At 43.1% G+C, this 24,228-nt stretch overlaps 2 protein-coding genes across 2 annotated transcripts in view; one reads left to right on the top strand and one right to left on the bottom strand.

Moving 5' to 3' along the window:
* The window catches only part of LOC132577940 (probetacellulin-like), a 572,782-nt gene that overhangs the window by 321,581 nt on the left and 226,973 nt on the right, over positions 1–24,228 (top strand). The window lies entirely within an intron of this gene.
* Positions 18,051–24,228, bottom strand: part of EPDR1 (ependymin related 1) — a 33,025-nt gene continuing 26,847 nt past the window's right edge. Inside the window, exons 4-5 of the mRNA XM_060248193.1 lie at positions 21,219–21,427; positions 18,051–19,285 (exon numbers count right to left, since the gene is read on the bottom strand). Coding sequence (XP_060104176.1) covers positions 19,095–19,285; positions 21,219–21,427 — 400 coding nt within the window. The 3' untranslated portion in view covers positions 18,051–19,094. The remainder of the gene's footprint in view (positions 19,286–21,218; positions 21,428–24,228) is intronic.

Below are 24,228 nucleotides of genomic sequence, written 5' to 3'. Positions count from 1 at the left end.
AGTTCCTTGGTGGAAACCAGGATGGATGGATAGACAGATAGACAGTGGGCCAACCTATAATGCCAACACAATATTACTGTAATTTCCCAAAAGAAAGATGACCCTAAAGACCTGACATCTCTTAAAAGGCTACACTCAAAAGATTTTTAATCACGTTAAGTACTGTACATAATTGTAATTTATCTGATTTTTTCCTCATGGCACTCATGGGGGGAAAATGTCTTTCTTTCAGGTAAGTGGGCCAGTTCTCTCAGTATTTAAGAGCAAGTCCATCCTCTACTGTTCATTAAGAGGTTGCAATCAAGAAGTTGTAGATTTTCCTATGCTGACCTCTCAACCATCAGTCCAAAGAGGGCAATGATAGGACTACAAGAGAACCAAGGTCTGAAGTCTCAATCCTACCTTTAATGTCCTTCTTAATGTTTTTACAAATGCTCATAAAATGCATTGCTGATACACTGGCACAGGGAAATGCATACAATCTCTCCCTCTCAGAAAAAAAAGTAACAGCACAGGAATGGCTCTTTAGAGCCAAGGCATCTATGTAAAACACAGGGGCAGTGATTGAGATTGATCACAATTCAGTTCACCTGAAATTTCTACAGTAGCTAAGAAGCATGGCACGCAGGAACAGTTAGCTTATAGATTCTCCCAAGGACCAAACGGGAATACTGTGTACAATTCTGGTCACTGCACCTCAAAAAAGACATAGCATTGGGAAAAGTGCAGAAAAGGGCAACTAGAATGATTAAAGCAGGGGTCCCCAATCCCTGGTCTATGGACCGGTACCGGTCCGTGGCCTGTTAGCAACTGGGCCGTGAGTTGTATTTCATTATATATTACAATGTAGTAGTAGTAGTAATAATAATAATAATAATAAGACATTGGATTTATATCCTGCCCTTGACTCCGAATCTCAGAGCAGCTCACAATCTCCTTTATCTTCTTCCCTCACAACAGACACCCTGTGAGGTGGGTGGGGCTGAGAGAGCTCTCCCAGAAGCTGTCCTTTCAAGGACAGCTCTGCAAGAGCTATGGCTGACCCCCATTCCACCAGCTGCAAGTGGGGGAGAGGGGAATCAAATCCAGTTCTCTCAGATAAGAGTCCACGCACTTAACCACCACACCAAAATAAAGTGCACAATTGTATCATCCCGAAATCATTGCCCACCCCACCCCACCCCGGTCCATGGAAAAATTGCCTTCCACAAAACTGGTCCCTGGTGCCAAAAAGATTGGGGACCACTGGATTAAAGGGCTGGAACACTTTCCCTATGAAGAAAGGTTGGAGAAACAACGACTGAGAGGTGACATGATAGAGGGTTACAAGATTATGCATGGGATACAGAACATAGAGAAAAGAAGTACTTTTCTCCCTTTCTCGCAATACAAGAACTCGTGGATACTTAATGAAATTGCTGAGCAGTTGGGTTAGAATGGATAAAAGTAAGTACTTCTTCACCCAAAGAGTAATTAACCCATGGAATTCATTGCCAAAGAAGGTGGTAGCAGCTACAAGCATGGCTTCAAGAGGGAATTGGATAAACATATGCAGCAGGGGTCCATCAGTGACTATTAGCCACAAGGTGATGTGATGTTCTATATTCTTGGTGCTTGCGGGGGGCAACAGTGGGAGGGCTTTTAGTGTCCTCGCCCCACTGATGGACCTCCTGGTTTTTTGGTCAATGTGTAACAGAGTGTTGGACTGGATAGGCCATTGGCCTGATCCAACATGGCTTCTATGTTCTTAAGCACGTGATAAAGTTCTTTAAGACAATGTTGTTCTCCCTGTTGGCCACCAGATGTTGCTCTGAAGCTGGATTCTGGTGGCATCCTACTGGCCTCCTCTCTTTCACATGTTCTTGGGGTTGCCCCCAGAAGAGCACCCCATGCAATCTAGAATCCTCTGTCTCAACAGCCAGATTGCAATTTAAAAATAAATTTCCTGAATGTTTAATCTAGTTCAGTCCAATCTAACATTCCCCCAGGGACCATAACAACTACTACACAAAAATGGATCAGACCTGTGGTCCAACATCTTCTTTTGCTTGGGTTGCCAGCTCCAAGTTAAGAAATATTTAGGGATTTTAGGAATGGAGTTTGAGGAGGATGAGATTTGGGGCAGGCAGAGATTTCAATGGGGTATAATTCCATATAGTCCACTTTCCAAAGTGGCCATTTTCTCCAAGCGAATCGATCTCTGTTGCTTGGAGATCAGTTGTAATCCTGAGAGATTTCCAGCCACCATCTGGAACGTGGCAACCCTAACAATCAGTTACTTTGAAAGAACAATACCTGGTATCTTTGAGCTATTCTCAGAGTTTTGCAAATAGTGTCTTTTCACTCTCTTTCTTGTTAGTTCTGCAAAAAAAAAAGTCATCCTTTCCTATCTGGGTAATCATTACTTCACTAAGTAGCATCTGAATGAGTCCCTGGAGAATTATAACATGTGGCACCATCCATCAGAAAGCTCTTCTACACAAGTCCCATAGATTTACCTATTCCAGTAATAGGCACATAGCCTCAGCCAGTCAGGTTTTGATAATAAACACTAGACTGGCTTCATTATCCAGGATTACCTACTGGATGATTTATTGTTATCCAGCCTGGCATCAATCAGGAAGAAAGTGAGACACCACACTAGCTGGCTGTGACTTGTATAAGACCTGGCCGAGTTTGTTTCTCCTCTGTTACAAGAACTTAAAGCCTGTGTATGCCCAGAAGTATGAGTCAAAGTGCTGTTGGCCCGTGGGCCCTAACCAAGAGCCGAGAAGAAGAGGAGATCCACTAACAGATAGAGAGTGGCCTGCTGTGCATTCAGAAGCCTTCCTGAAAAGTACTGGGTTCAATGCATGAGGATGCTCATGAGAGTGTGAATTCAGCTCTTTATTTTTATTACAGCATAGCAAGATAGAAATTGAACTTGCTTGTATATACATGCAACTTGAACTTGATTATATACATGCAAATAACCCCACCCCAAACCCAACACATATAACTATAGGCAGGGGTCCCAACCCCCGGTCCGTGGACTGGTACCGGTCCGTGGCCTGTTAGCAACCGGGCCGTGAGTTGTATAATTATTTCATTATATAATACAATGTAGTAGTAATAATAATAATAAGACGACAACATTGGATTTGTATCCTGCCCTCCACTCCAAATTTTAGAGTCTCAGAGTGGCTCACAATCTCCTTTACCTTCCTCTCCCACGACAGACACCCTGTGAGGTGGATGCAGCTGAGTGAGTTCTCACAGAAGCTGCCCTTTCAAGGACAACTCTGCGAAAGCTATGACTGACCCAAGGCCATTCCAGCAGCTGCAAGTGGAGGAGTGGGAAATCAAACCCAATTCTGCACACTTAACCACCACACCAAACCAATAGAAATAAAGTGCACAATTGTATCATCCTAAAAACATCCCCCCCCCGGTCCCTTCTGCAAAACCGGTCCCTGGTGCCAAAAAAGTTGGGGACCACTGACCACAGGTTCAAGGGCTGACCCAATGACTCCTGATTGGCCTCCTCCCAGAGTCCAGGTGGCTATTGTTATGGAGCCTCAAGCTCAGCAAAGTCTCTGATAGAACCTTAAAGCAAGTTCCAGTCCCAATACATAACCCCCTCCTCCTCATTTTTGTTTTGATTGTATTTTAGTACTGTATTTTGAAATGGCAAACCACTTGGAGACCCCTTGGGGAGAAAAGCAGGATATAAATAATTAATTCAATACATAATTCCGTTACAGAAAAAAACAGTAAACTGCATTGGCATCCAAGGTTCTGTTGGGCTTATATAAAGGCTATCCTTATAGAATAAATTAAGCTTTTATGTAGGAAAACAATGTGTGTTTGTTTGTTTTGCCATCAAGTCACTGCTGACTTAGGGTGACCCTGGAGGTTTTCAAGGCAAGAGATGTTCAGAAGTGGCTTGCTATTGCCTGCCTCTGTGTCATTACCCTGGATGTCCTTGGTGGTCTCCCATCCAGGGCTGACCCTACTTAGCTTCTGAGAGCTGACATGACTGGGCAAGATCTGATAAGATTAGGCCTCTCAGCACAATTCTGCACAGAAAATAAGCATTTTTTTTAAAATGTTCTTGCTGCTCACATTTACTTAAAAAAACTTGTTGCCATGCAGATGAGCAGCTGGGGGAGGTCAACTTTCTGCAGTGGCTGTTTAAAAGGAAATGGAATCAAATTTTCAGGGAAGCTGCTCCTTCCTGGCTACTGAAGATCCATCCCCAGTGTGAAATTAATTTGACAAGGGGATCTGATTCGACAGACTTTTGAAAAAATTAAGTCCTGGACAGCCTTGACTTCATGGAAGGAAGGAAGGAAGGAAGGAAGGAAGGAAGGAAGGAAGGAAGGAAGGAAGGAAGGAAGGAAGGAAGGAAGGAAGGAAGGAAGGAAGGAAGGAAGGACTGTATTTAGTACTGTATTTTGTTCAGAGGTGGTTTGCTGTTGCCTCCTCTGTGTTGTGCCCCTGATCCTCCCTGGTGGTCTCCCATCCAAATACTAACCAGGGCCGACCCTGCTTAACTTCCAGGATCTGATGAGACTGGGCTAGTCTGGGCTGTCCTGATCAGGTCATGTACTACAGTAGGGGTCAAAGCCTCAAGGACCCTGAGCCAACTCCAGGCCTTTGAGAAATGTCACAAGTAGTCTGCCAGTGAGAGTGAACCAGCTATCAGCCTGAAGAGAACCAGTTGGCTGGCTGTAGGGCCTAATCACAAACTCCATGCTGTTTTTGCATAGCAGGCGATGGAAAATATCCCAGCAGGGGTAATTTAAGATGCTGACACGATTGCCCTCCTTTAAGGGTTCTCTAGGTTCTGTCCTTTTCTCATGGCACTAGTGACTGTATTTGAACTGAGGGCCTGGATTTGGACTGGATCAGGCATGCCCCCAAAGACAAAGTCAAATATCCATGTCTGTCCCTTTGTGCTTGCTCTCAGGAGCAGGTTCCATGTTCTGCAGTGTGCCAGCCATAGTAATGATCACCTTTCCTTAGGCACAACAAAAAAAGCCCCAGAAGTTGGAACAAGGCTCCTTAGGCCTGAGAAGCTGCCTCCAGCTTGGAAAAAAAAATTCTTCCAGTCTAAGGGAGGAACCTGTCCAGGGGAAAGAGGGGAAGAATATGCCCAAATGCAGCTTCATCATGATTACGCTCTAGACAGGGACTGATTAAACAGCTGGTTTCGGTAAACATGAAGACGTAGCCCAAACTGGTTCTCTTCAGGCTGATAGCTGGTTCACTCTCACTGGCAGACTACTTGTGATATTTCTCAAAGGCCTGGAGTTGGCTCAGGGTCCTTGAGGCTTTGACCCCTACTGTAGTACAGGACCTGATCAGGACAGCCCAGACTAGCCCAGTCTCATCAGATCTTGGAAGTTAAGCAGGGTCGGCCCTGGTTAGTATTTGGATGGGAGACCACCAGGGAGGATCAGGGGCACAACACAGAGGAGGCAACAGCAAACCACCTCTGAACATCTCTTGCCTTGAAAAACCCTACAGGGTTGCCATAATTCAGCAGCTGGAAAGTACCACCATCACCACAACTGTAGTGTGTATATCTTCATGTACCGGTTAAAGGCAAGGATCTGGGAGATCTAGGTTTGAATCTCCACTTTGCGATGAACTTTGCTGGGTGCTAGTCACACGCTTCCAAGGTAAAACAGGCAGAGGGGCTCATGTACACTGCCCTGAGCTCCTTGGGAGAAGGGTGGGATGAAACTGTAGTAAATAAATAACAATAAACAGCTTTAAATTACAGGCTCGATGTGTCAGGAATCAAAAGAGCACAGTATGCTTTTTAAACACACGCACATGCACACACAGCGGAATCTCATTGCTGTGACTTCACTGTAGACGTGCTGGCCTCTTCAGTTGCGCCGTCTCTGATTGGCACCGCACGGCATCTTTATGTGATACTTAATTCCTGACAGCTTCATGCTAAGCGTTCATTAATTACAAGAATGGAAGTGCTGCCTCCAAAGCTCACCCGCAGTTTCCCGCAACACTTCAATGGCGTATGTTCACACAGTACTCGGAGAATGCCAACACCCACTGTGCCTTGCAGGGTGAAAAGGAAATGACAGTCACCTTCAAGGGCATCATCGTCCATCAGTTATGCTAAATTGTTCTGCTTTCCTAATAACCTTAGAAGGACCAATGTAAATGAGGGAAATCATGAGGTAAAAGCACCCATTTCACCTCTTCCACAATCACTGCCCCTTGTGGGGATGACGGGGGTTTATGACTTAAGAATCTTTGAACAACAAGGTCTACCAGACTGAAATGTCTCAAAGGGGGAACTGACGAAGATCTATTGTTTGATTCAATTAGTATTAGACAGGACAAAACAAAGAAGACTGTGGGTTGGATCCAGACAGCTTTTTTTGCTCAGTCTCGCCAAATTCTCCTTGTTACGACAGCCCTGCCTCACATGGCTTTTGTCCATGCAGGCCTCAGTCTCCAGCAAAGCCTTTTCAGGTGGTCAAAGGAGGCCTCTCTTCCTATTTTTTACCAGTGGAAAAGCTGGTTGGCTCCAACCCTATGGAACAATACCCACTGATTATCAATCAGATCTTGGATACGTGTGACCCATACACAGTACGAGGATTTTCAAAGAAAAATCAAGTTTTCCCCAAGAACATCTGACGCTAAATCATTAACATGGTTCTTACAGGTTCCAGGTTTCAGTTAGAGTTGAAGAGAAAGATTTCATGTTATGGGGAGGCAAGATTCATTCTGGATACTTCTTTAAAGGTAGCCCAGTGCAAATAAACCATCGAATTGCCCGCTGGAAGAATGTTCTTATGAATTCAGTATCTCCTTTAAAAAATAGCAATTTTGTTTTCATAAATGATTCTTACTTATGCATTTTAAACATTTCTATACCACCATTCCATCAAAGCCCCCCTCTTCTTGGTTCCTGGGCAGATTGACATATGGGTTGTAGATCTAAAGGGCTGTATCCAAAGGTTCTACTAAGGACGGCACCTTGCTCCAGTGTCAGACTTGGAACTTCAAAGTAAAACGGACCATCATTTGTAGCAAAGTTAATCAATTTATTTGAGAACTAGTTGTCTGGGTCAGGAACGAGTTGAGATTGATACAATTCAAAGCAAAGCATACCATTTTAACCTCTAACATCAAAAGCTAAACAATAAAACCATTCTCACACTTTCGGGAGGCAATTGCCGGTTCCCATGCCCTCTTATCTCTTTCTCAAGGAATCTCTTTCTCAAGGAATCATGCCGGTTCGCATGCCCTCTTATCTCTTTCTCAAGTTCCAATGTCTGACATCCAGTGACAGAGCCAAGTTCCAGTGGATGGCTCTTAGAGCTGGTGAAAGACTTCTTGCACTGGAGGGAAATCCCACCATTAATCAAACAGAACTTTTGGATCCAACTCAGATTGCACATTAACCCACATGCCCCTCTTCTCAAAGGATCAGTGCATATATTTCAAGGTGTTAGAGGCTGCCATCCCACTCAATTGCTTTGGCCAATGTAGCAACAATGTAGAGCATGGTTTTGCTGAATTTCATTTGTCCATCCCTCCTCTAGCCTAGTTAAGCATATATCTTGCTGTTTAGCTCATCTTTAGCCTATGGAAACAACAAATACCCAGTGGGGATGAGCTCATGCCATCTGCAAATACCTCTGAGGAAAAAGGCCCCATCAAGACAGCAGGGGTTCATTTTTGAAAAAAAAAAATGGCCCTTGTTATAAGAATTAGGTGTTTGCTGGCATTTCAAAAGCTGTTTGTGCCAATATTACTCTTTCCAACCTTCATTACAAGGAAGAGCTGAAATAGAAAATAGCTTCAGAAACTTATGTCAGACTTTAAAACAAATATTTAAAATGGAAAGTGTAGAACTGAAAGATGCTTAGTACGGTCATGAGACTCTCTCTGTGGTGCTCAGGTTGAACAAATGATACGCACAAATAGAAGTGTAAGTGAGCTTTGCTGTGACTTTTACTTAAACGTGCAAAGCAAGAAGGAGAGGAGGAGGAGGAGGAGTTGGTTTTTATACCCTGCATTTCACTACCCAAAGGAGTCTCAAAGAGGCTTACAACCTCCTTCCCTTCCTCTCCCCACAACAGACACCATGTGAGGTAAGTGGGGTTGAGAGAGCTCTTTCAAGAACTGCTCTAGAGAGATAAGCTCTGAGAGAACTGGGATTGACCCAAGGTCACCCAACAGCTGCATGTAGAGGAGTGGGGAATCAAACCCAGTTCTCCAGATTAGAGTCTATGGCTCTTAACCACTACACCACACTGGCTCTGAAAAGAACTGTAAAAGACAGAATGCCAGATAGTGCTGGGTAATAATAATAATAATTTTTAATTTATATCCCGCCCTCCCCGCCGAAGCAGGCTCAGGGTGGCTTACATGACATAAATACATCCTTACAGTAATACAGCAATAAAAGACTTCCTGTTTGGCTGGAAGACAGTCTGCAGCTCCCTAACAGAGGGGGATTTTATTGTCACTGTTCAGGGTATTAAAGACCCCTGATAAGGTCTATGCTCATTAACCCTAGGCAAGGGTTAACCCAAGACGACTTATCTTCCTTTAATGCTGTTGATATCGAACTGGAGCAGTCAGGGAGCTGACTCCTTCATTTCTTGATGTCCGGCAATGGAATGTCAACCATCGTCTGCAGTGACTCTAAAGTGACTTCGGTCACTTAAGGCTGTCGGAATCCAAGCACTCTAGAAGGACTGATTTTAATTGCAAGAAAATAGCAGCCGGGGGAGTTGAGAACATCTAAAAGGTAGACTCATCATTCTTATCTTCACTCTGAGAGACTTTGAATATAGTTTAAACACTGAGTGGATTAATAACAGACGAAGGCAAAGCATAATTGAATGGGAAAAAAAAACTTTTACCTTGTTAAGCTGAGCTCTGTGGCTTTGGATGTGAACAGCAGCAAAAAAAAAAAAAAAAACCCTTCAAGATAAGAGTGAAAGTTGGCAATGGGAGGCTGGTGACGCAGAAGAAAGAAAAGAGAGTTGCCGTGTATATATGCCCATAAACTGCAGAACCTAGAATGAACTGAGCTGAGTGGGGGCATAGCAGGAAAAGAATTCAGCTTGTGAAAACTGAACGCCGTAAAAACAATTTCCTTCAAAGATATTTTGGAGAAAAGACATATTGTTGTGAATTTTTGTGGTTGCGGTTTCTTCATGCAGCTCAAAAAACTGCGAGACTAGACACGAGATCAGTCTAAGCTGTGACAGGAAGTGAAACTAAAAGGGGCTGGACAATAAATCAGAGCATATAAGGACAACAAGAGCTGTGACATCCGACCTTTGAACTAGGAAGGAATTGAGTCCAAGACTCAGATCAAGAAAGACGAAGAGAGACCTCTCTAGGCTGGAACTGTACCATAGAGAAATAACGATTGCCATTTTAAAAGGGAGAAAAACTGTCAAAATTGTTAAAATTCAATATCTTTGCTCAGGAAGAAGGGAGAAAAACGAAACTAGTCTCATCTGAAAGAACTGGCTCTAAGCTATTGGATTGGATGCTAAATTTTATGTGGGGATTTTTTTAAGGTTTGGTGATTTTTTATATGTCAGTAGAAAGAACAACACGTGCAAGAGCCCAATCATTTGACAAGATGCAGTCTCAATTTGACGCTCTGGAGGCAAAAATGTTAAAAGCTATGGACAAATTGCATTTGGCAATAAAAAAAGATATTAAAAAAGAAGTTGGAGACCTTAAGAAGGAGATAGAGAATTTTAAGGAAGAGACTCAAAATAAAGTGAAAGAGGTAGAGATGAAAGTGGATACACAGGCCTCTGCCTTGCTAAAAATTCAAGAAAAGGTCATAATACACGACTGTAAGTTGCTGGAGTCACAAGTGCGTCTAAGAGGGGTACCTGAAAAAGAAGATACAGACTTAAAAGGCTATATGGTGGATATCATCACTGAGTACATAGAAGAAGACCCTGACAGATTTAAGAGTATGTTGGAGGGTGCCTACAGAGTCAACTCAGTTTATGCGAAAAATAAAGGTCTGCCAAGAGACATCGTCATAAGATTAAGATCAAAAGAAGTGGCAGAGAAAATTTTGAGGAAAGGGTACCAAAAAGCCTGGGCAATAGAAGGGAGCAGAGTTAAAATAATGAAAGAGCTACCAAGAGAAGTGATCAGCGATAGGAAAAAGTACAAGAAGCTAACCGATCAGTTGCGTGCAGAGGGCACAAGATATAGATGGATAATACCAGAGGGTCTTGGATTTGAACAAAATGGCAAAAGGATTACAATAAGAAGCGAACAAGAGATGCATAGCTTTTTTGAAGAAAATAAAGAACCAACATCATAATGGAGTACAAATTACTATCTTGGAATATAAATGGACTAAATTCACCACAGAAAAGAAGGAGAACATTTCATTGGATTAAAAAGCAAAAATGTAATATAATTTGTTTACAGGAAGTTCATATACAACGCAAGGACAGTAAATTTTTGTGGAATAGAAATTTGGGGTTGGAATTTTTTTCACTAGCAGAGCAAAAGAAAAGAGGGGTGGTTTTTTACATTAAAGAACAACTTGACCCAAAATTAATCTTTAAAGACAAAGAAGGAAGATACATTGCTGTTGAGGTGACGATAGAGGCGAAAAAAACGTTACTACTAGGACTCTATGCACCCAATGGAGCGAAAGACAAATTCTTTAAAGACATAAATAGACAAATGGACGAAGAGACTTATGACCAGGTATTGATGATGGGCGATTTTAATGGGACAATACAAAACAACCTTGACAGATCAAGTCCAAAGAAGAATGATAAAGAAGGGAAGCTGCCCAATTCTTTCTTTGAGTTGATTAAACAGGAAAATCTAGAAGACATTTGGAGAAAGTTCAACCCTGAGGTAAGAGACTATACATTTTTCTCAGCAAGGCATAATTCTTTTTCCAGAATTGACATGTTGTGGGGTTCCCAAGGCTTGGGCCTCATAACAAAAAAAATTGAGATTCTTCCAAAGGTTTGGGCGGACCATAATCCAATATGCTGGTCAACAAAATTGCAAAGAAAATCAAGAAGATGGAGAATTAATGAGGATTTACTACAAAATAAAGACACTGTATCATTCTTAGAAAAGGAGACTGCAGCATTCTTCCAAATAAATGAAACGGATGATATGGAATATCCAACAGTATGGGACACTTATAAAGCAGTAATGAGGGGTATATTAATTACATTGAATAATAAAGACAAAAGAGCAAGAGAAGAAAGGCTGTCAGCACTGCAAAATGAAATAGATAAAAAAGAAAAGGACTTAAAAAAAAGACCAGGGAAGAAAAAATTAATAAAAGAAATTACGATATTACAATCCCAAGTTAAACATTTGCTGAATAAAGAACTAGAATGGAATTTAAAAAATTTGAAACAGAAATCGTTTGAAAGTGCAAACAAACCTGGTAAATACCTGGCCTGGCAATTAAAAAAAAGTAATACAGCAATAAAATTCATAGCAATTAAAAGTACAATCACATTTAAAGCAGCATTTAAACTAATAATTTAAAACCACAGTATGATATTGTGCTACAGTCTTGGTATATGCATCTAAACATAGTTTTCATGGCGATGATACAATGGTTCCATCTTAAAAGGCCAGCTGGAAGAGGATGGTTTTGCAGGCCTGGCGGAACTGATTAAGGCTCCGCAGGGCCCGCATCTCTTCTGGTAGCTGATTCCACCAGTGGGGTGCTGTAATCGAGAAGGCCCGCTCCTTTGTCACTTTTAGTTTGGCCTCCTTTGGCCCAGGGATTTTCAGCAGATTTTGTGAGCTAGATCTCAGTACTCTCTGGGGAACATATGGGGAGAGACGGTCCCTAAGATAGGCAGGTCCTCAGCCATATACGGCTTTAAAGGTAATAACCAGCACCTTGTAACAAACTCGGTACACAATTGGCAGCCAGTGCAGTTCCTGCAGCCTAGGCTGTATATATTCCCGCCTAGGGAGTCCCATTAACAGCCTGGCTGCCACGTTCTGCACTAGCTGCAGTTTCCGGGTTCGGCACAGGGGCAGTCCCATGTAGAGGGCATTACAGTAGTCTAACCTCGAGGTGACCGTTGTATGGATCACTGTTGCCAGATCATCGCGCTCCAGGAAGGGAGCCAACTGCCTTGCCCGCCTAAGATGAAAAAGGCAGATTTAGCAGTGGCTGCTATCTGGGCTTCCATTGTCAGAGAAGACTCCAGTAGCACCCCCAGGCTCTTGACCCTGTGCACTGCTTCCAGTGGTGCACCATCAAAAGCCGGTAGGGGAATTTCCCCTCCCAGACCGCCATGGCCCAGGCAAAGGACCTCTGTCTTCGCTGGATTCAACTTCAACCTGGCTTGCAACGCCAGGTCCAGTTTTTCAGGGACATCATCAGTCCAGCCGTCCATCAATAGATAGAGCTGGGTGTTATCAGCGTACTGGTGGCAACCCAGCCCATATCTCCGGGCAATCTGGGCAAGGGGGCGCATGTAGATGTTAAACAACATCGGGGAGAGGACCGCCCCGAGGCACCCCACAATTATGTAGGTGTCTCTGGGATAGTTCTCCCCCAATCGCCACCCTTTGTCCCCAACCATCAAGGAAAGAGGAAAGCCACTGCAAGGCCAGCCCCTGAATCCCTGTGTCGGCGAGGCGGTGGGTCAGTAACTCGTGGTCAACCATATCAAACGCAGCCGATAGGTCTAACAACAGTACCGCCAAACCACCTCGATCCAGATGCCGCTGGAGATCATCCATAAGGGTGACAAGCACTGCCTCCGTCCCATGGCCTTGGCGGAAGCTGGACTGGTATGGATCAAGGTACTCTGACAGGAAGGAAGGAAGGAAGGAAGGAAGGAAGGAAGGAAGGAAGGAAGGAAGGAAGGAAGAAAGAAAGAAAGAAAGAAAGAAAGAAAGAAAGAAAGAAAGAAAGAAAGAAAGAAAGAAAGAAAGAAAGAAAGAAAGAAAGAAAGAAAGAAAGAAAGAAAGAAAGAAAGAAAGAAAGAAAGAAAGAAAGAAAGAAAGAAAGAAAGAAAGAAAGAAAGAAAGCTATTGATATTCTGTTAGCCAGATAGGTTTCTCCTTTTTAATAGCACACAGTATTTAGACTCAATTGCAATAAAGACAAAAATACATTTTTATGTGTTTAATTCACTTTTATTCCATCTTTCTTCCATGGAGCTCAAGTGCCTGACATAATTTCTCTCCTCCTACATTTTATTCTTCTGGCAACCTGGTAAGACAGGTTAGGCTTAGAAACAAGGAGGCCCCATGAAACTTCTAGGGGGGGATCCTGTCTCCCCACCACCAGCACAGCTCCAGACCTCAGCAGCTGCCTTAGCGCTCACCTCAAATGGCCAGGCCCACAGCATCTCCTGGAGCCTGCTGCCTGCAGCTCTGCAGAACCAAGGTAAGCACGTTGTCTGTGTGTGTGTAGACAACACTTTAAAAAAAATTGGGGGCAGGATTTAAACCCCCTGTGTATTTTCTAAGTTCTCAGATTTTTTCCTGAAATCATGGGGATTCCCCAAAGTTTGCAGGAGAATCTGGTCTTAGATAGTATGGCCCAGTTTGCAGAATCTAGTCATAGATAGATCTGATATTGGCAGATTAGCCCATGCTTGACTATTATACTCTAAGATGACTGGCCAAAGGTCACCTTGGATGCTTCACAGCAGTGTAGCAGGGTTGGCAGCTCTTTAACAGCGAGGAGGGATTTCTTTTTGCAGACCTTCAGAAGTTTTAACTCCCCTCCAATCTGCACTGGGCTAGGCCAACTTGGCAAAGTTTGTGCTAGAGGGAGCAATTGACCTTCCTCCCAGCAGGTGGCTTTGGCCAGCTCCAATAAACAAACAACCCTGACATTCTAGAAGCTGCACTGGCTCATTTGATACTCTACGTTACAGTCCACGTCAATTCAAAAAAAGAGAGAAGCATTTGAATTTCATGCTCTGCACAAAAACGGCCCAGCCCTTAGTTGAAAGAGCTGAATCCCATTCGTTGCCAAGGTATGTTCTAGCAAAATCATGATCTGAGTGCCTCATTCTGTATTCTGCGCCGCTGCCTGCCATTCTCACATGGAGGAGACAGACACATGGAGCCTGTGCAAACAACAAATTTGCCCTGGGATGAGTTGCTCCTCACCCTTGGAGTAGCTTGATTATCTATATCAGGGGTGGCCAAACTGTGGCTCGGGAGCCACAGGTGGCTCTTTCGCGCATATTGTATGGCTCTTGAAGTCCCCACTGCCCCATCAGCCAGTTTGGAGAAGGCATTTCTCTCTTTAAATTGCTTCTCCGAGCCAAGCCAGCCAGTGGCTTGGGGAATGCATTTAAAGTTGCTTTCTTTCCACCTCTTCCTCCCCCAACTATTTGCCTGCCTGCCGGCTCTTAAACATCTGATGTTCATGTCTTGCACTTCTCAAACACCTGACGTTTATTCTATGTGGCTCTTACGTTAAGCAAGTTTGACCTTGCTGATCTATATACAGAACTGGATCTACATGTTTTTTGAGGTGGTGCAAAATTAAAAAATGATGCCCCATTATATCTTATGGGCCCATAGAATAGAATGGATTCCATACCCAATTTGGTGCCCCCCTCCGATGGCGTCCAGGGCAAATGCCCCCTCTGCCTTCCCTAGATCCAGCCCTGTCTATATAGTCTTCTCGAAATATGGCTTTTATCATATCTTCATGGTGACTGAATTTTTTTTTTTTGCTAATTGCTCACTTTTCATTTTTAATATCTGGTTTGTCTCCACATATTTTCTTTCTCATAGGCAGTCTCCTTTGCCCAGTGTCAATGGCAGGGTGGCACTGGTGGAAAGGATCATATATGGAGATGAGCAAGTTAAGGACCCCTTGGTCATGTGGTTGGTGTTGTTGGGCCCTGTGACAGAGTTGATCCAGTAGATACGAGGACACGGCTGGCAATGTGGATTGAAGGCCAGGACTCTCCCCCATTCCGGACCCCATGAAAAGGAAGGATCATCTTCAAGGAAAGGCTGTAGAGCCAGTTTGGTGTGGTAGTTAAGTGCATGGACTCTTACCTGAGGCCACACTATCTAAGACCAGGTTTGATTCCCCATTCCTCCACATGCACCTACTGATGTGACCATGGGTCAGCCACAAGTCCTCTCAAAGCTGTTCTGCTCAAGAGCAGTTCTGGGAGAGCTCTCTCAGCCCCACCTAACTCACTGTTGTGGGGAGGAAAAGGGAAAGGAGATTGTAAGCCCCTCTGAGACTCCTTTGGCTAGCGAAGGGCAGGGTATAAATCCAATCTCTTCTGGATATTTCAAGGGAAAGGCTCTAGCTGAGAGCCATCTTCCTTGCCCACAAGCACCCACAGAAATCAGTGATAAACCACATGACAGCCATCCAGACGTCATCACAGCTCCAAAACTTTTAAATCAAGATTGTTACATTTCGGAAACACAACACAGCAGGGGAAAAAACCATCTTCATTAATAATAATGTGCTATTTGTTTGTAAAATACATTGCCCATACAGGATTAATGAATTACAATTTTATCCCACTCAAAGTGATGTACATAGTTCTCGACTTCTACCCTCACAACAACACTGTGAGGTAAGCTACACTGAGACTGAAGGATAGTGAGAAACCTAAGAACATTTCAACCCAGGCTCTTCCTGGGTCTACTTTTGACACTCTAGCCACTATACCACATAGAATGAAAAACTGATTCACACACTGGCTTAAGTAGAGCAAAAATATTATTAGTAATTACATGTGAGTGTGCTTAAGTGCTTGTTCACCCCAACCTAAATGGCCCAGGATGGCCCCATCTCAGATCCCAGAAGCTAAACAGACTTGGCCCTGATTAGTACTTGAATGTGAGAGACCTCCAAAGAAGTTCAGGGTCACTACAAAGAGACAGGCAACAGCAAACCACCTCTGTTTATCTCTTGCCTTGGAAACTCTATGGGGCCTTCCTAAGTTGGCTGTGGCTTCATGGCACTTCTCACCACCAAGTGCCTGTCCCCAAGCAAATGCTACCTTCATTACAATTCTTATGGCTTTAAAATTCTAAAAGGAAGATTGTCATACATGCTGTGCTACTTGATAAATCTCTCTAATCTGAAGGGGAGAAGTTCAGTATTGTTAGACCTCTGGAGAAAGGTGTAACTTTTGCACTTTGTTCTTTTGCCAAAAATCGCTCAGGACCAATGAGTTAAAGATGAGAAGGGAAAATGGTACTACTCTTTGAACCTTGAGAGACACCCTTCACACAATTCTCTAATCAACTAGAAGGAACAACACTTTCCTGACAATGTGTCTAGAAGGGAGTCATGGCAGTTAATGGGTTGGATCTCATCAGCTTTTTTCACTCAGTCTCATCCAACTCCTGCCCAGAACACTTACTTTATGCTGCCTTTCCTTGTTCTTCCACATCTTCCCTCCAAAATCCTTCAACATCACCTCCTTCCCTACTGGCAGTGCTATCCTAAGCAGAGTTACACCCTTCTAAGTCCATTTAGAGTATATAAAAGAAAAATTTATCCCTCCTTTTATCCTCACCTGCATTTTCCTCTCTTCCACTATCCCATCTTGTATTAAATTTTAGTTTATAAGCGCTTCAGAAATTCTTCTCTTTCACTCTGTAAAGTGTTGTGGATACTAACAGCACTATATAAATATAATAATAATTTGTTACATTTGAAGGCACTAATAAACACATCCTTAACTTTATGTTATGAAAGACACTGAAGATCTCCCTCAGTATTTATTCATGTGTGATTCTCATCATTACTAAAGGAGTGATGCTTTCCCATGTCTTTTAAATGTGTGTCCCTTTTTTCTGGATGGTAAAGATAGGGCCCCTTTATTTCCTGTGGAATTTACTTTTAAATATAGGCCTCAGTCAAGAATTCTGCAGATGCTACCATCTGGCCACAGAAGCCCCCACAATTTTGCTTCACTCTCACTTCAACGGAAGTGGTAAACTAGAATTGATTCAGGGTTGGGTTGTCAGATCATGATGTCCATTACCACACCAATGTTGTTGATTTTGGAATAGAGGTTGCTTCACTTTGTCCCCTCAGGCTCAAGGAGAAAGTCTAAAGGGCTTTCAGCTGGAGCCACCACTCCTTCATGGCTAGCGGTACAAGACTGCCTGTAGCTATAGCAACCACAGTCCTGTCCCTCACCAATGTCAGGAGACAGCTCAGAAACCTGTATATCCTGCACCTCCCACTCCCTGCCATCTTCATAGGTATCAATGTTGACTCCCAATCAAGCAGCTAAATGCCAGATATCCCACAATTTTCTCAGAAAGCATCAACAACCTTGGTACTGCAATAATAACAGTAACAACAACAACACTAAAGCTACTGAAGGCTGATGGGTGTTGCTGAACTGGGCCCTTCCCAGAACTATACAGAAGAAAAGCAGAGCCCTCATCAGAACTCAGCTGGTACTGAAGCAGCAACTAACTGTGTTCTCACTGTAAGGTCAGGATTTCCTAGGCCTAAGAGCCAAACTAGACATGGCAGAGTCCTTGTGGCTACCACAAAGAAGCCACTGCATTTTAAAGTCATTTACAAATGTTGTAAGGTGTTCTGGTTTTCCCCTTGTGCCTTTTCAAGTGGCAAAATAACTGCGGGGGGCTTTTGCCACTTGAAAGGGCGGGGGGGATAAGAGCACCAATGCTGTCTTGCAGCAGTGTAAGTGGCTTTAAAACGGCAACTGTGTCTTCATGGCAGCCAGGAGGATTCCATCATGTTGAGTTTGCCCCTAAAATCAAGTTGCCTAGACAGCATATAACCCTGGCAGTCTGTTTACCTCAGATGTTCAGGCCCTCAGCTCTTGCTTTGTTTTGAGGATCCAGCCCTCCAGATCCAGTATTCCTTATTTATCTCTAAAGTTCTTGATTTCTCTTGCTGCTCTATTTAAGGCCATGAGAGGCACAACATGAAGGGCCACCTGTTCTACCACGTTTGAGATGAACTGGGATTACACCTAAGGAGTACCCACAGCTCTGGTTGTTACAATGTTAGAAAGAACACCACAATTTAACCTCTGCAATTTGATTCAAGGGAAGTTTTTTTTTAAATTCAGTTGTGAAATTTATTGCACCCAGCGCTGAAATACCATTTTCACCCTCAACCCCTCCTGCAATGGTGTCCCAATGGCTATCCAAGTTCAGACCAACCATGACATTAACCTTGACTTATCTGTGCTTTTCACTCTATGAAATTAACTCAGTAATAACTGGGTGTCCCATACTGCTTAGCAAGCGTTTTTCTATAACCACACATTATAATGTGCTTTTCTGGCAAAACCCAGAACCAGTCCAGCCCTAAACCCCACCTTGAAAGGTTTCAGGATAATGACTAGGCCCTACATCAGAATATCTTGGAGATACGCTGGCATTGGGATCTTAGGTCTAAGCTGTGAGTCTTTTTAAGAAAGACTGCTAATACAAGCAAAGCAACTGGTATCTCTGGCACAAGGACCACACAAGCCATGCATGAAAAGAGACCTACTCTAAACCTGTAGTACTTTCCATTAAAGTACAAGGTCACTTATAGTAATTTCTTATTCCTGTTATCACATAGAAAAGCTAATGTTGGTATCAATTCAGTATAATAGTATAATCAATTCAGTATATTAGTTTCCAGAAAACCAAGGAGAGCAATGCTAGAAAATGTATATAATCAGTATGATGCTCCTGGCTGCTGATGCCATGTTATGGTAGTACCTTTGTTCCTATATATGTTATACTCTATCCTTTCCTCCAAAATTAACAAAAGTGCCCCATGTTTTTAATATACATTGTAAAGGATGGTATGCTTCTAGGGAATTAAAAACAATTAAATTCTCCCCCCGCCGAAACAACAACAACTTAGCAGCTTAAATAAATGTCCAGAAACATTAATAACCACCATGTAGGAGAGCAACGTTAGAATGAGACACTGAGGGAAGAGATGGAGATCCTAGTCTACCTAGCCCCATTCCCTAACTCTGCTGTTCTGCAAAGCGCAACGCTCATGTCAGATGCCAGTGATTGATAACTGATGACCACCGACACTGTATCCTTTGTTTGTGTACAAAAGCCAATGTCCACCATCAACATTCGTCACTCATCCTTTTTGGCAGAGCCTTTTGGCAGGTGCTGGGAGGAGTGAATACAGATGGGTCACTTATCCCAAGCTTTAGATCAAAGAAGCGGGTGGAGGTGGTCATGCTGTAGTTCCTGGTGTAGGTTTCCTGAACTGGGTAACAGTCCTTCATTGTGTAAACGCCAACCCAGGTTTCAACTGTAATGAAGCACAAAGCATTTTATGGGACAAGCATGAATAATTTTCAAGGTTTAGTATACTGACATTAAAAAGAAAATCTTCTCTGACCTCCCCCTCCCCAAATTGAGGCTTATTCCACACATCCAAATTCACTTTTTTTCTGGAAATGGCTTTCATTGGCTTCAAGTGCTTTGAAAACAGCAGTTCTTAGCCTGTGGATCAGAACTCAAAGGTGGGTCATAAGCACTGTTCCTTCTAAGCTGCAGAATCTTGTGAGCAAAAATTCTACTTTGTGAGCTACTGTTATTAAAATTGTGAGCTACTAGCATTAAAGTTGTGAGCTACTGCATAAATTATTGTGCTCTGAGGCCATTTTTCCTGAGCTAAGACAAAAATCTGTGAGCTGGAGGCTAAAAATCTGTGAGCTAGCTCACACTAACTCAGCTTAGAGGGAACACTGGTCATAACCAGGGCTTTTTTTTGAGCTGGAACTCCCAGGAATGCAGTTCCGGCTGGCCTGGTGTCAGGGTGTGTGGCCTAATATGCAAATGAGTTCCTGCTGGGCTTTTTTTAAAAAAACAAAACAAAAAAGAGCTCTGGTCATAACGCTTTTTGCAGGTGGACCATGAGGCCAGGAGAGAAGAGGAGGACCAGGATTTGCTGGGAGAAGAGACTCTGATATGCTTGATAGCAAATTTAGGTTTGCCTTTTCCTAATATAAGAGGGCCCCTGACATGGATGGTCCAGGCTAGCCCGGTTGCACCAGATCTTGGAAGCTAAAGAGGGTCAGCCCTGGTTAGTACTTGGATGGAAGACCACCAAAGAAGTCCAGGGTTGCTATGCAGAGGCAGGCAAAGACAATCCACCTCTGAGTAGAATCTTTTGCCTTGAAAATCCTATGGGGTTGCCATAAGCTGATTGCAACTTGATGGCATTTCCCACCACCAATATATGAGGGTCCAACATCAAAACGTTTTGAGAACCACTAGAATAAGTAATTGGAGCATTCTGGTATGGACAAAATAGCTACTTGGTTTCCCATTTAAGCTCTTTTACAGCTTGTATTGTAGTCAACGTACCCTATATACTCGAGTATAAGCCTAGTTTTTCTGCCCAAATTTTGGGCAGAAAAAACCCCTCCTCGGCTTATACTCGAGTCACTATTCCGCCTGCATCCCCGGAATTCCAAGGACAGCTAAAGCTGCCCCCTGCTCTCCTCTCCTCAGTGAAGGGGGAGGGGTCGTGCTGGGACTGGTGTTTTCAGTCTGACCAGAAATGACTTCTGCCTTGGTATTGTTGATTTGTGTTCTGCACCACCATTCTCCTCATCTTTCATTGCAAGCAGCATTGTGGCCTTACCTGCCACAGGAATAGTAACTGCTGCGTTTCCCACCCTCGGCTTATACTCGAGTCAATAAGTTTTCCCAGATTTTGGGGGTAAAATTAGAAGCCTCGGCTTATATTCGGGTCGACTTATACTCGAGTATATACGGTAGTTCACTCCCCTAATTTCTGAGGACACCCTCGTAATGATACTTAATCATGACACCCGGGCTAGCAATAGGGACCCGGCCATTTTGTGGCTCTAGCTGAATAAGAATCAATGTACTTTCCAACAAACTCAGGTGCTAGGAGTATACAGATCTAAGGCAGGCATTTACAGATGGGAAGGGATGCAATCTAGATGTATATTTTATGGAAATACCACACTAGTATAGGTGTCTAACGTACAGAACATTTATTTTTAAAACTTAAGATGTGAAACAGTCTTTAAAGACACTGTACAGAAAGCCTGGGCTTTTGTGTAAATCCACATTTGTTATTTCTCAGGGAAACAAAACAATATTTGCATTATATATTATTTGATGATAAGAAAAGGTTATGCGGGAGCAGGGTACCTGGTTGGGTCAAAGAAATAATATTAAACAGAAAAAAAGCAAGATATGCTTACATTTCCTAGCTGGTTTTCTATCCGACCATTCCTGTACCATAATTTGATCTGAAGGTCCTCCGATATAGTACTGATCTTCATAGGTGGAATTGTCAGGAATATCATAAGGATCCCATGGCTCAGTTAAAGGCATCTTGGAGCACAGCTTTGTAACCTGCTCAATCTGAAACATCACTTCATCTTTATACAGGTATATATATTCAAAAAATCTGCAAAAGCAAACACAGAAAAGAGTTGGTACTAGTGATTCTTTGCTCATATAACACCAGAGATCAATGGTGTGTGGCATAAACAGGGCTACTAATTCCTTCAACTCAGAGAACCCTTGGAACTAGAATTATGTGGAGATGTTTCTAATTTAGCATTCCCAGCATGGTAAAAAAAACTACAATTCCCAGGATTCCCTGGGCAAATGATGTAAGTCTGTGGTGCTGGTATGCCTTAGTGTGGTCGGGGAGATACTAGACAGTAGACTGTAAGTTAAAATCTTGTTTTTGCTATATGATAGTCAACTGCCATGTCCCACTTTGACCATAATTCTTCTTTCTGCGGATTGGATAAGTCAGTAGTTGCGGTCAGAAAATTGCAAATTGTAGGCTATGATGCAAGTATACATCCGCCGATATTTGGTTGGCAAGCATACTGCAAATACAGGCACGCATTTAAACATCAAGATCAAGTTATGCGGTATATTGGAAAGCCAACCTACACATTCCAAAATCAGGCGGTAGACAGAGGTGGACAGAATTCTAGATGTTGTCTCTTCAGACTGCCAATGTTTTGATACTCCCCTCCATGTAAAAAGCCAGAAAATTTTATGAGTTTATTATTCCATGATTCTAGTGTAGAAAATCAGTTGGGGACAGGGCTGAACCAGGATTAAAGGTCTAGTGTAGAAATGGCATTAGTATGAAGACACTGGGAATATTCTAATGCAGGGGTGTCAAACTCATTCGTTATGAGGGCCGGATCTGACATAAATGAGGCCAGGCCAGGCCATGTGTATACCTATTTAAGATTAGGTAGCAGAGATAAACTTTTAAAGATACAGACAAACATGACTAAGGGCACAGACAAACATGAGTAAAGTTTTTATATATATAAAAAAAACTTAAAACATGCTTAAAACATTAGCACTTGTTGGGTCTTAAAGATGCTTTCTTTGTATTTCTCCCATGGGATCCAGGGAACTGGGCAAAGGAAGCTCTGGCTCTTTTCCTCCCTCCCTGGGAGACCAGGAGGGGGAGGAGCCTCAACCAATGGAGAAAATCAAGGTTTTGCTTTGTAGCTCCTGTGAGATTGAGCAAGCCTTGCAAAGCAAGCTGAGATGCAGAAGGAAGCAAGAGAGAGGAAGAAGGAAGCAGACAAGAGCCAGTTGCTTGGGGGCCTGATAGGAGCCCTCTGGGGGCCTGATTCAGCCCCTGGGGTGCATGTTTGACACCCCTGTTCTAATGCATTCAGTGGCACTCCACAATCTGTGTGCTTCCATTTAGGGGGGTTGGCTGTCACAGATGCTGTGGTATTTTAGGTATGGAATTCTTTTTCAGCCTCAACTATCCCCTTTACAATTTCAGACACCAATTACTGACATTTATATTTTCTCAGGGTTTGGACAATGCTTAAGCAGTATTATTTGAGTCTGAAACCCTTGATATTGTCACCACTGCTCTTATTGGTTTTTATTTTGTATTTGTTTACTTACTCTCACTATTTCTGTCCTACTAGGTATGCCAGAGGCATTCAAGAAAACTTACAATTAAAAAACTAACACTAATCACATATTAAAATTCACATTAAAAATAATTCCACAGGAGGAAAACAAATCAACAGGAAGCCTATGTAAATAGAAGCGAGTGTCTTCATTGCTCTTACAGGTTGCATTGTTAGGCTGTTAAGACTTTTCATTGCTAGTTTTTGTTTTGTATGTTTATATTGCTGGAATTTGACACTCTTGGAGGGGTTTTTTGTTTTACTTTTATTGCTGTTCTGTATTCTCTAGAAGTGTGTGTGGCACCTCAAGAAAAATAAATATGTGCTGAAAGACTGGATTGTGTGCTGACAACGTTGTTCAGGAAATCAGGTTTCAAAACCGTATCTTTTGTATGTGGAAACTAAACCTGAACTATTCTCCCACTGACAGACACTGCACAAAATATGTTTGTCAACCAAATCTGCTGGGAGGGGGGGGGGGGGAATAGTCCTTCTTTACCTATAACACAGTTGCCCAGTTGCTTCCCCACCCCTCATCCCCATGGCTGCTTCTACACAAAAGGAAGCAAAGGTGCCCCTCCTGTAGAAGCAACCATGAGCAGAGTGGAAACCCACAGGAGTCCGTGCTATGCCCCTTCACCATTCATGGCTGTCCTCACTTCCACCCAAAGCACTGTGCCCGAGCAAGGGGGAAAGAAAAGGCTTAACATGTGGGGAAGGCAGCGCTTAGTAGTGTCATTTGAAGATCGGACTTGGCCAGTTTGGTGTAGTGGTTAAGAGAACAGACTCTAATCTGGGAGAACCAGGTTAGATTTCCCACTCCTTCACATGCAGCCAGATGGGTAACCTTGGGCCAGCCACAAGATCTCTCAGAGCTGTTCTCTCAGAGCTCTCTCAGCCCCACCTACCTCAAAGGATGCCTGTTGTGGGGAGAGGAAGGGAAGAAGACTGTAAGCTGCTCTGAGACTCTGAATGAAGGACAGGTTATAGATCCAACTCTTCTTCTTCTCCGCCCGCTTCCTAGAGCCATTCGTGGGAAGGGCGGGATATAAATCCCAAATAAATAAATAAATAAATAAATAAATAGAGCATTCCCAAGGGCACTCTACTTACAACCAGCAAAGAGGTTTATTTAGTTATTTGTGCTTCCAATCAAAGTGGGAAAGTACAGGAGTTCCACAGGTTATGATCCAAATGAGCACAATGTCATATGGAAGCCCCCCTCTCAATAGCAGAGGCATTCTGCTAGCCACACAGAGCAACATCCCTGTGTGAAAGAAGTCCACATCACCTTTTGCAG

This window comes from Heteronotia binoei, chromosome 10 (genome assembly GCF_032191835.1).
Source record: "Heteronotia binoei isolate CCM8104 ecotype False Entrance Well chromosome 10, APGP_CSIRO_Hbin_v1, whole genome shotgun sequence".
Lineage (NCBI taxonomy): Eukaryota > Metazoa > Chordata > Lepidosauria > Squamata > Gekkonidae > Heteronotia > Heteronotia binoei.
This window is presented reverse-complemented; position numbering and strand designations above follow the sequence as displayed.